The sequence below is a fragment of the Trachymyrmex cornetzi genome, unplaced genomic scaffold, assembly GCF_001594075.2.
Source record: "Trachymyrmex cornetzi isolate Tcor2-1 unplaced genomic scaffold, Tcor1.1 scaffold23, whole genome shotgun sequence".
Lineage (NCBI taxonomy): Eukaryota > Metazoa > Arthropoda > Insecta > Hymenoptera > Formicidae > Trachymyrmex > Trachymyrmex cornetzi.
In genome coordinates this window covers 1,355,422-1,368,651 of record NW_017296956.1, presented here as the reverse complement: position 1 = coordinate 1,368,651, position 13,230 = coordinate 1,355,422, and the positions used below count along the sequence as shown (strand labels likewise).

Here is a 13,230-nt window from a genome sequence, read left to right as displayed (position 1 = left end):
TTTACGCGATTCCGTGGCGCAAAATACGCCACGTAGCTCATAATTGAACGTTACCTCCTGAATTTTGTGCTGTAATCCGAATATTCGACCATCAACGTTAATATGTTGCAGACACTTACAGCGACCACGACAGCTTGTTTAATGCTCTTAATGCGATGGTAAATTAATCAAATGATTCACAATATGCAATGCCGCATGCTCATATACTAATAACTTTCCGATATTCGATTTTTTAAGTAAGAATTAAAAATGTGTCTAATTAAAAATTATATGTGACATATCGCTCTCTTCTTGAATTACCATATTTTTTAACAATGTTTAATTGAACAAGTCCTAAAAGAGAGTTGCTAAATGCGTATCATTTAAGTTATTTTTTTTTTCTATTATATTTTTCATTTAATACTGATTTGCATGGAAATAAACGTCCAAAATTATAGCTTGATGCTTTAGGTATCTATAATTACATATTTGTTATCAGTAATAAATTAATGTACAATAAATCTTTTTGCAGCATATACTGCAAAAGATATAATTTAGGCAGATACTGGCCTAAATCATATCTGTAAATCTCCTAAGGTACACCACCTTTGTGGAAAGTATTAAATTTATGAATTAAAATAATTAAAAATATAAAATTAATAAAATTAATCGTCATAAAATTCTTATTTTATTAATTTATCACAAAAAAAGATATCAAATATTTAATAATTAATAAATAACATAAATAAACAAATAAGAGGGTCATATTTGTTTAAAGCGAATCTTGGTACTTAATGATATTTCTATATGAATTTTTTTCACAATTTCCAGTTTATGTAATCTTGTACTTACTGACTAATAATTTTAATAATACATAAACTCAGTATATCGGAATTGAGAGGTATAAAAAAGAAAAAAGAGATGCAACTATCAGCAATATGAAATTACTTGTATTGATGGCGCATTGCTTCAAAGTCGAGAGGAAGAGAACTTTCTTTATTTGTGTCACTTTACGTTGCTAGAAATAGTGCGATGAATTACGAAGTTGTCGACAATTTAGCCACTCACAAGCCACTACAAATCCTCTTACCTTATAGCTGTTTTAGCTTCTTGCTATGTGAGTAAAAGGATCTCTAAATCGGATGACGATTAGCGTCGACGCGCGAGATTTAAGATCCGCCAAATCTAGCGATTACTCCGACAATCTAAGACCGCTCGCTCGTAGAAAGAGAGAAAGTAAGATGAAGCGTGAAGAAAGGGCAGCCGGGAGAATTCAAGTCGAGATTTGCACCCTCGAGTAAGGACAGACACGGAAAAATGGCGAGATCGTTGGATAGTCGGAAGACTCCGCTTGCTTCGATGAGATACACCAGGGATGAAATATGAACGTGGATCCCGTTAACGATGCATCCCTCGGCAAGAAAAGGGGACGGACTCCTTAACGCGAGAGTGTCGGCGGGTTTTTTCGTGCACCGGCATTAGACGTTAAAGTGAAGTGAACAGAATATATTTTCTCGGGTTAAAGGTCTCTCGGAACTCTATGCATATTTAGAAAATACGATTTACAGTCACGCAAAATTGTAGAAAACAATTAACGGTAAATGTACACAGTGAGAGGAAATGTTAAATTATATATAGACAATAGTTATCCTCGTGTTGCAATAAGCCGCGTAGAATTATAGTTCGAAAATTAACAAATAATAATTGTGTTAATTGTATTTATAAATATTATAAGTGATACAATTGGAACACAAAGTTTTCTTTCACAAACTACTTTTGTTTTATAACTTTCCGGTGTGCAACCAAGAGAAAACTTAATATTCTTAAAGGATCCCGATGTTGCCTGTCAAAGGCCTGCTATCGTTTTTCGCGAATGTTATGCTCATTTGCATTGCGTGACGAGCCCGCTTCCCGTAAGCCTTTACGTGTTACAAAGCTGGTGTGCGTTGCATGTCGTTATTCCTTCTTTTCAGGTTCTTTTTTTGCAATTTCTACCCTCTATGCCCTCCTCGGTGGCTTTACCCTCATTCGGCCTTACCTCGATAGCTTTTACTCGCACCGTTCTTCGTCTTTCATACACTCCTCTCCCCTCGTGTCTTAATGAGCAACGTCGAGTGGGCTTCTCAACGTCGTTATTGATTAAGTAGCCATGCGAAAATGTGCGCCCGGATTCTTTAACGACGAAATTTTATTGGCGGCTGCCTCGCGACGACAATTTTCCTCTTCTCTCAGCGATAAAAAACTATGAAGCACGAAATGCCACACCGCATGATCGTGCAACACACGATATTGTAAATGTAAAAAGATTCTTTTGTTACAGAAATTTTATTACAACAAAAATTACTTCATTATTTCAACAAACCATAATTTCCCTCATTTTTCTTACCCAGGTAAATTATAATTAATTAGAATTCAATAATATAATTACGTAGACAGCATCATTTATAAAAACCGTTTTAAATAATATGAATAGAAGTATTAAAAGATTAATTAGAGTTTATACGTATTATGTGAATAACTTCAAGGAAAATATTTCTAAAAGAATAAAGATCATTTTATAAGAAACCGTTTCTTCATCTTACACAATTAATTGCTTACTGTTGCAGTTATTCGGTCATAATCATTTCTCATCCTTTTATCAATAGCAATATCATCGCGTCATTCACATACGGACTCTGTATATGTACGCTATTATATAGGTGCCATTGTTTCATCATTGCGAGCTGCAATTACAAGTTATCTTCGAGCGACGACAGCAACAATCGTTCTCTGATATCAGATGTATACCCGATTGAAAGGGAAGATATTGAGCGAGATGCAAGGACCAATGGAGAGATCGCCATTGTAGAATGAATCTGTCTTCCATTAGCTGCATACGGAGTGTCTCAAAAGTTGTATATTATATACAACATATTGCTGCAGTAACATTACATACCGATTATTTGTTAACGATTCTTCTTAACAATTTGCCTCAACATTAATTATTAATTATTTGACGTAACATAACTTTAAAAATATTTCTTTAGAAGATACAATACTGTTCAAAATATAAACTATGTGAGATTAAACATAATTAAATATTTTTCTTGTATCTTTTAAATTTAAATAATATTTAAATTTTCAACTGTCTGAATTTAAAGATTCGTTCGTTTAAAAAAAATTGTTTTTAAATGAAAAATCTCATAATTACAAAGGAAGATACAGAAAGATCTGGGACACCCTATATGCCTCGTACCTCTTGCTCCCTTTCCTGTCAACATATACGAGGTCACGTTCGGACGTAATCACTCCTCAGTCCAGAAATCCAATTAGTCGACCATTAATAAACGATTCGTCCTGACGGAGGAGATAATGGTACCTGCCTCATCACCAGATGCAGTTGCACCTGCAGGTACGCTGCGTCTTGCACCTGTCTTCATTCACGCGGGGATAAATGGCCGATCCCGTGACGATGCTATAAGGAGAACCATTAGTTTCTGGTGATCGCCAATTGAGATCGTCTTTCGAAGAGAATAGCACGATCATGTTCGAGGTTTAGTGTCATCACATTTTAGCTCGTGACACTTCTTTAAGCCAATCGAACAAGTTTCTGCTCAGATAAGCGCGATCGTTGTCGGCTTAATCTTCGTTTGTGCTACTGAGAAAAGGACTGATCAATTTAGATAGCACTATTAGCATGAAAAAAATTTTGAATTTTATTTTTAATTATTATTAATATTTGTAATATATTTAATTATTTATTATTAATTTTTGTAAAGCGTCTTATTGTACTCATCTGTTTAAAAATAGTGTTGCTCTCTACGCTTCCATGTTCTTGCATATGCGGGTAAGGAAAATCGATGAAGAGATAGCAAAAAAGAAGATCGATCCTTGATGATGATTTTGATTGACTGGAACGGTCTTGACAGCGAGTTGACAGATTATGCTGTTCGCGAATAATCGCATTTCTTCTAAAGAGTAGTAACTGTGTTTGTTCATTTTGTGTGCGTGCGAAAGTGTCGCAAGAGCGCGTTCGCCTGCGGGAGTGCAACGTTTCACGCGGCGAGCGCAACAGTATATAACAATAACTTTGATATTTTGCAAATTACATAAATACAATTTCTCGTTAACTCGGGAATAGTCATCAGAGACATTTATGTACCCCAGTGCGCAGCGGCGGAAAAAGTGTAAACTATGACATATTGTTTCTTATGGATATTGTTTAACTATTTTTTACGTATCTTTAAATATGAAATTCTATCGAAAACTCGCAATAAAAAAACGTTGTATTAAATCCTTTATTTTGTTCTTTTAGAAGTACTGTCATAACAAGTTTGTTAATATGCTTGTTCCGTTTAATATTTGTTCAGTTTCTACTTACTTTCATCAAAAAATTGTGATTGAATCCATGTCCATATAATGTTTTCAAATACTAATAAATCAGAAATCAATCAGTAATATACAATATCAGTAATATGTTGTTAATAATAAAGATTTTAATTAGAGTGTAAAACATCACACACAGATGATTGTCTATGTAAAAAAAATCGACTAACTATTTTCAAGTTAAAAAATGTGATCCACCACAGTAGTTTACACACATTTTTATTAAAATTTATTATGTTCTGAGACTCATTTTACATTGACTAATTCTATCTCCTTTAACAACTTTCTCGGCGTTGTACGCAAATTATTAAACAAGATAATTTTAATAGTTATTTACTGGAAATTACTTCCATCTACGATCGTTAAGCGCCGTCTTAACAATTTTCATTTCTAAACAACTTAAGATCGCTTACACTACACAACCCTTTGCGGATAAGCTCAACATTATTCATTGCAGCCTTTCTATCATTAGATGTTTACGCAAATAATTTATTAGCTTTCCTTGTATATTCACTTATGCATTCGCCAATTTCCGAATAATTGTATTAGCACGTATCTACCTGTAAAGTGAAATTATTTTGGCGAAACGTAATGTAACACGGATGTACTTCTAACCCTGGATTAATATGGTAGAAGAGGCACGTACCGCATAATACAAGAGAGCTTAAATTAGAACAACCATCGAGCTGCCAGTGAGTTTCGTCATGTGGCACGGCACGATATTAATTAAAGCATAACGTTAAACAACTGGCGTAAACAGCAGAATGTTATGTTCGGCACGAAATCAGGGCAACTCGCGATTGATTTGATTACTTCAATTGCCATTAATTATTTTAGTAGGGCAATACAGTTATTATATTGAGAATACTCCTTTGAAAAGAATTATTGAGCAATAATTAACAATTGCAAGAAGAATTAAACAGTCGAGAATTATTAAGCAGTATGATTAAAAACGTTATTGGAATACATAAAAGATATATAGGGTAACATATAATTATGCTCCATATTTAATAGACAAATCTGACAGATTTTATTTGAAATTGGAAATTGGCACGTCTAAATATGGCATAATTTAATATCAGAAAGAATATCAGAATATAGTTATTATTGTTATTATATTGAGAAAACGTCTTACTAATTTTTAATAAATATTTGTTTGAATATTACTAACTAAATCTTTACTAAATGTAAACATATACATATTTATTTGATATAAGAATCATTAATTTCATTTAAGTATAATTTTTTTATTAAGTAAATATTTGTTTAATATGAGTGAATGTTTAATTAGTACTACTTAAACAAATATTTATTGAAATTTAATACATTCTTTTTAGTGTACGCAAAAATATATTTTGTTAAATGTTTTCAATTGACTTAATCAAAAATAATTCAAAATAGATAAAGTCTATGAAATTATTAAATTTAAATTTTGTGATGAAGCTGAGAAGCAGTTTGGTTTTACTTAACTTCATTAAAGCCTTTTGTTGAATTATTTGACGGTTCTGTGTGTGGGACTGATGTTTTACTGCAGAAACAAACGAGATTCTCGCAGAAGACCATCTACCATACATGTATTATTTCACGGCGAAGCCGGATTAAATAAAATATTATCCGGGGAAAAATTAAACGCGTGTCGGCTGATGTTGAAGCACGACGGGAGATAAGCAGCACAATCCGTGGGGTAAAAAGTAGGAGTTACATATCCGCAGCACACAATACTGTTGCGAATCTGTCGGATAATCCGATGAAAAAAAAAGTCACGCCGCACATTTCCATTCAAAGTCGGATTATTCTGAAAACCTAGTACATGGAAACACATATAGCAATTAAAAGCCTCGTCGACTTCTCCATACAACAAAATTGATAATAGCAAAATAATAATAATAGTAAAAAGTATAGTAAGTAATTAACGACTTTCACATACTCGGTTACTTTATTTAATGCACGAATTATACACACAGAGAGCTGAAACAATAAATTTTAAACAATAAATCTGTCAATTAATGATTGAAAAAAATAAAACTTAATGTCATTTTAAAATATAAATTTAGTCATTTTATTTGAGAAAAATATACTTTTTTTACTTATACAAAATTTATTTTTTGTCTTCTTTATTTTAAATTATATATATATATATATTTTTTTTAATATGATGGACAGCTCGATCAGAAAATAATCACATGAAAGCTGCTTGTGCGATTTTTAAAATCCTACAGTTACATACGAATTTATTTAATTCTTTTTAATTCCGTGTGATGCGTCTATTTTAGTAATTTAAATATCTAAATTCAACAATTATACTTGACTGTAAAATGGACACAATCCATAAATAAAAGAAGATGCGAAACACGCCAGATGCGCTTGGTTGGGTTTTTAGGCTAATTAAATGGAACTGCACGAAGCAGTAATGATCCAAGCATGGCCTGACAAAAGCCCAGTACGATAATTCATTTTACGTATTGGCTGGTGCTAATTGTAAACCCCGAGTTTCTCACACGTGGCGAGTTAATTATTGAGTGCACGGATATACCACAACGTTGTTTCGCGGTTAGATATCTTTACTATTTTGTATATCAAGTATTTTACGTTAAATACGTGACTTGACAAAGATGGAAATAATATAAATGTAAATGTAAAAAAAAAACAAATTTATCATTTAATGCATATTAATATCGGATTATCGCAATTATAAAAAACCTAAGCAAAACTCTTGATAAAAAAGAGAAAAAATTCATAGTACTTTTACGTCATAAAATTGCTCTTAAAAGTATAGATTATATTATGATTGCGAAGTATAATAAAAACTTAGTTTTACGATGTAGACTTTTAATGCATCGAAGACATATCTCAAATTAGACGACTCACGTCGTTTTTCCGAGCACCAAAGATATCATGGTCGAACTCGTCGAAAGTTTCATTCCACGCTGGAAGCTACACCAGCTCGTCACAGCAAAGTTATTCGCGCAAGATTCCAGCTTCTACGCGGAATTTAATCTCATTGAAAACCTCGCTCGGCACGAAACGAGCGAATGAAACGCCGGCGTTGAGAAATCTGGTCGGGCCACGTGGCGCACCAGAAAGATATCACCAAAAATCGCTTCCAGCTTCGCGGACTCCTACGCCGGAAATTAAAGATTCAACGAGCCGAGGGTAATTTTGGGGACGAGGAACAAGGGCTGCGCGTAGCGGATGGGTAGCGGGATAGGATTGAAAATGGAAATCGATGCTGGATTCTGTCTGGAAAGAGGTACACGATAAAGGGAGAGGGGTTACATTCGACGTCGTTAAGTCGTATTCGAGAGAAAACTTGAATTCTGGTAGGACAACTATTGATAGTAAAACGAAAAATTCGCGTGCTTTCATGAAGATTATACTTTGAGGAAGAATTTATTCCGGTCGTTATAAACGATCTAGATCTATCGTCACTTCACGAATTCTTCGATCAAAATTAATGCGTTTCTTAAATGAAAATTTCATAAGTTCTAATCGATTTATTTTTTCACGATGTTATAATGTTTTAGTATTTTAGTGTACATAAGTACACTAATATTTTGTCAATCACAAATAAGATTATTGGAAAAGTTAATTTTTACTTATAATCTTTTCTTTGACTTGATAGTACATAATTTTTTCTGTTTATTGTTTTTAAAATAAAGTTATATAAAAAAAGATTAAAAATAATAAAAACTCGAAAATATCAAAATGAGAAGCTACAAGCTCGATATGCAAAATAATAAACAAAATGTAAGGTTAATGGCCAAATAAACAAGTAAAGTTTAAAATGTTTACCAACAAGATGACTTATCCATAAAAGTTCAAAACGATTAATAATCGCAAACAAATATATAGTAATTGCTAGATGTTTCATACTCACGAAGTCTTCTTCATTTAAATAAATAAAAAGTTAAAACATTAAAACTATATCAAAATGTAATTAAATAATAGTAGTATGAACGTAATTAAACCTAATAGAGATCGATAATAATTGTTAAATAATAAAATTTAATAAAAAATCGTCTAACTATATCTGAAGCTAAACATATATCAGGAATTAGAAAATACAAAAATAAAAGTATCAACAAACATCTTTCTACGTCATTGTGTTAAGAAATAAAGATGAAAAATTATTTTACAAATTTTAAATAATAAATTCTTTGTTCTCTCTCAAGCGAGAATATGTTTAGTTGGTAAAGTAAAAAAGCCGAAATAGGTTTTTTTTGTCAAAAAAACTTTTTTAATAATATTCTAAGGTAATGGTAGATAAGAGTCGAAACGCAGTTAACAGTTCGCACGTTACTCCAAATTAAACGTTTAATTAAAATTCATGGGTACAAATTAATACCGTGAAAGGCAACCGTTTTTACTCAGCTTTGAGCTATTCTCACCTGAATATAGAAGAAACAGACAATTTATTAATGTTTTAACTTTTCATTTGTTTAACTGAAGAAAATTGGATGGGGTGCGAAACATCCTGTGATTATTATTTATTTGTTTGCAATTATTATTCGTTTTGCATTTTTATGAATAAAAACCACTTTATTATTAATAATTTTAAATTTCGCTTATATATTTTTCTATCGACTTTACTATACTATTTACTAAAAACTCGAAGTAATACATCTAAATTCGAACAAGAATTAACTTATAATGACGCTGGAACATTAAAAAATCAGACAAGAATGATTTCTTATAATACGATTATTATTTGATCAATTATAATAGATGAAAAGATTTAATAATTAATCAAATATCGCATTAAGTTCACGTTGAAATAAAAAAGCTATTTTTGTGTAAAAATTTGAATTGTATGTGTGAATTGAATTGAATTTGAAAATGTGCTAATGAACATGCTCGATTTGCAGGAGGAGTGCGCATCGATGATGCAAGATCTCAGCGACAAGATCAACAATAAGCATCACGAGGTACGCACGCATCCGCTACTCTCGATCTTCAAAATGGCCGAGGTTGAGGTGAAGATGCCGTACAGCAACGAAGCGGCGATCTCCAGGTCGTCATCGGTGCTCCTTGTTGTTCTGTTTGCAATCAGCTTCTTTGGGTCGACTTGCCTCTTTGGTTCGTGACAGGGACATCAAGATATCACTAAGAATCTGTATCGAGTGTCCTCCTTGCGGAGGATCGCCACATGTCGCGTTCACGTGGTAGCGGCGGTTCCGACAATAGGCGGTTCCACCCTGATGAGAGAGAACTCGTGGCCTTGAAGGGCGCAGATCCACGAAGGGAAGAAACCCCCGCCTACCCCTCGATCGCCGTGCGGATCGACAGATCGCAGGGATCGATCGGCGGATCCGCACAGATTCCCACACATTCCCGCCGATCGCGGATCGCTCACCGCGCCGTTGAAGATATTATTAAATATATATTGATATTTAATGGTATTTTTGTTACGTACTACATCTCGACAGGGCGTCCTCGAACCTTATTCTTAATTCTTCGACTGTCATACAATTCCGGGTCTTGGAACATGCAATGGTTATCATAATTAACATTAAATCAATACTGTATGTTAAACAAAATTATTTTTCTTTTCAGACAAAATTCTAAAGAAGAATATGCTCTTATTTTTACACGTTATTATGTTTTCTATGTACATACATTCTTTTTTATTTTAACATTTTATTTTATCATTTACTTTTTATAGCAATTACAAAAGTTATTAAGGCACTAATAAAAATTGTAACATGTGTTTAAACTGCATTAAAACTGCCTATTTTAAGATTATCCAGATTTTATTTTCCAAACACACACACACACACAAACATATTAGAGAAAATAGCAAATTTACATATACTTTTACACACAAAATATTTATTGCATGTTCAAACAGTTTAAAAGCATTTGCTGTAGATGCTAATGTATACTACGAACGCGACAAGTATGCCTGACTGAAGTATATTGCGTTATACTATAATAATACTGTAATAACACTTACTGCAAAATAGTGCTGTTGCGCTAGGCAGTACTCGAAGGATTAATGACAGATGATCGATGATGCCCTGGACGATCGACACCGCTTTGAGGTCGAGTTTGATGAGTTTTGGAAACGAGATTGACACGGAATACATTTGTCAAATGCGCGAAATCAAGTAGAAATCATTGATCAATAATTGTGTTTTCATTTTTCACAATAATTTCGCCGTCAAAAGTGTTTTGCGATGAGACTATGCGCAATCGACATGCAACCGACGTAACTTGGACACGAGTTGCATCGCGAGTTAATCATTAACAATCGTACGCGGTACTGATGATGTTTGATTACAAGATGATTTACGGGCGAGTGATTGATGGAGAATAATATTAATGATATATAAAAACTGAGAAATGTTGAAAAATGAGAGAAATCAAGATTTTTGCGTTTTGTAATGAGATTAAATATATACATATATAAATTATATATATATTCTATATATAATGTAAATATACATATAAAATAAATTTTCAATGTCGAATCTTGATTGGCAGACAAGATTACAATCATTACTTAGAAAAGCGGATGATTAACGCAAAGTCCATAAATAGATAGAAACATTTTGTTGCAAATTGTTGAATAAAATTATTACATATGTATATACTCGAAGTATTTTATTTTTAAACGTTGAAACTCTTCGCACAATTATATTATCGTTAATATTATATTACAATGTTAATCCGGATGGAAAATAAATTAATAATTCGAATTAATTCGCGCTTTTGACGCGATAGAGCGGCAATCTTGACAAATTGATCGAAGAAAAATAAAAGTAAAGACATATAAAAGCCGCACGTTTTCGAAGTTGGCCTCAAGAGGCATCCCACAAAATTGAAATAAAATCGATCATAACAGATCACGATAGAAGGGCAAAATGCGGTGGGCGCGATTCGCGATCGTTCGGGACGAGAGTATGACACGTGTATAATAAATCGACCGTAACTCGAGAGGCAGTCTGTATAAATGGCTAAGCACTAATCTACTGTATAATTAATGGCCAAGCAACGCAAACTTCCTCCCATACTGGACCATTAGGTGTTTGTTAAAGTTGAAATCTAAACCTGAAGCACATGCGTCTATACGATGTGTCGCGAGAGACTCGAGTGTATAGATAAATGTAGATTGTTAATAGCGATGTAAACAGAAGAAAAGGTGTGTAATAGAGGTAGCCTGGAAATACGGTCGAGCGAAAAAGTCGATCGTGGTTCGCTCGTTTTCAAGTTTCAAATCGCACCGATGTATACGAAGTATCCCGAGTCGATCTCGACAAATGGTCCCCGAATCCTTTTCTTTCCCTTTGTCATTTTTTTTTCCTCATTTTCAAATCGCATACATTCAAGTTGTAAATATCCAATTATCTTAGAAGTGTACGGGGTGCCTTAGAAAATCTAAGTCCTAAAGAGGCAAGAGACGTCCAATCAAATTTTTGCTAAATAAAAAGATGGCCTCAGAACTTGCTAGATAATATCGCCTTAATATCACACATATAGATTTAGAGAAGCCAATACAAATCCGACAATCGAATTTTCAACTCATTATGCAGGAAGTATATCATTAATCAAACATAGAGACACACGAGATAATTCTTTTAGACATGAGATAACCTTTTTTATTTATATTTACAAAAAAAAAAGAAGCAATATGTCTTCTCGTTAGACATTAATCGCTCACAGTGTAAATGTACTTTTGCTCTCCTCGATAGTTTCTTTTATATATTTGTGTCATCGATTAGTTTATTAGCCGATGGCGCCGATAAGGGCGGCGCATATCAATGCGAAACGGCGCGGCACCTCGCATCGCGTCTCCATAATTATGGCGCGCAATGTCAATAGTTCGTGACTGTGGGAGGCACCCTGTATAAACGGTCGATTTGTCAGCCCGAACGACGAGAGGGGGATACGAGGCGGAAAACTTGTAAACGGCGACCGAGCGCTTGACATTTACAAATTATTCAGAAATTCACGAGCTGGAATTATTCAGCAGCCGGAGAAGTCCTCCCGCTGGCTCGATCATAATCTCGATACCGGCGATTAATAACCCTCGGGATTCCTGTAATTATCCCTCGCTGCTACAGACTCGTCACTACTACATCCATCTCTCTTTTAAAGATGATCAGTTTAGTATTTTAAGGATCAAAGACAATCTTATTTTGTCAGCATCGAATTTCGATAATGTTACGTCAGCAATTCGTTTTGAACGGAAGTGTCTTAATTACATTTTATCTAATAAAATTCCAAATACATTGAAATTTAATTATCATGGATGTCAAATGTAGAATAGCTGAATAGAAAATTTAATACAAAAGTGTCAATCTTAATTTAATTCTTTCTTTCTTAATTACTTTTCAATGCAATGTCAGCATAGTTACATCTATGTATGTATATATATATATATATTGCAAAAAGGAGACAAAAATAAAAGCATATTAATTAAACTTTTAATTATTTTTTAAATTGCACTTTCTAAAATATTTTTAATTTTTCATTATTTTAAACTCTTTATAATTCATCTTTTAGTTGCCTATTTGTTTCCATTTATCGAAAATAATTTAAAAAGTAACAATCAATATAAACGAGAAGGCTAATCCCTGAAAAATAGATACAGGTTAGACAAACAACTATTAATAGAAACGTGAAAATAACGATTATTACGAAAACTTTACTTATCCTTTTGATTCTTGCTAACCGAATAAAGTGACGAGAATCCATTGGATGGAATCTTGAGGATTATAATTGCACTAAAGCTTCAGGCGAATCCGGGAGCCGTCAGAGTTAACTAACGAAAACTTGCTAGATAATGTAGCGGCAGGAACAATACGGCAAATAAATAGAGCCCTTCTATGCATACGATATACTCTATAAATATACGTTACGTAAGCATATATATATATATATATA

The 13,230-nt window shown here is 33.2% G+C and overlaps 1 protein-coding gene across 1 annotated transcript in view; it reads left to right on the top strand.

Moving 5' to 3' along the window:
* Gfrl (Glial cell line-derived neurotrophic family receptor-like) overlaps nucleotides 1-9,428 on the top strand; it is a 58,186-nt gene extending 48,758 nt beyond the window's left edge. Inside the window, exon 14 of the mRNA XM_018506680.1 lies at nucleotides 9,210-9,428. Within this exon, the coding sequence (XP_018362182.1) occupies nucleotides 9,210-9,428 (219 nt within the window). The remainder of the gene's footprint in view (nucleotides 1-9,209) is intronic.
* The last annotated feature ends 3,802 nt before the right edge of the window (nucleotides 9,429-13,230 follow it).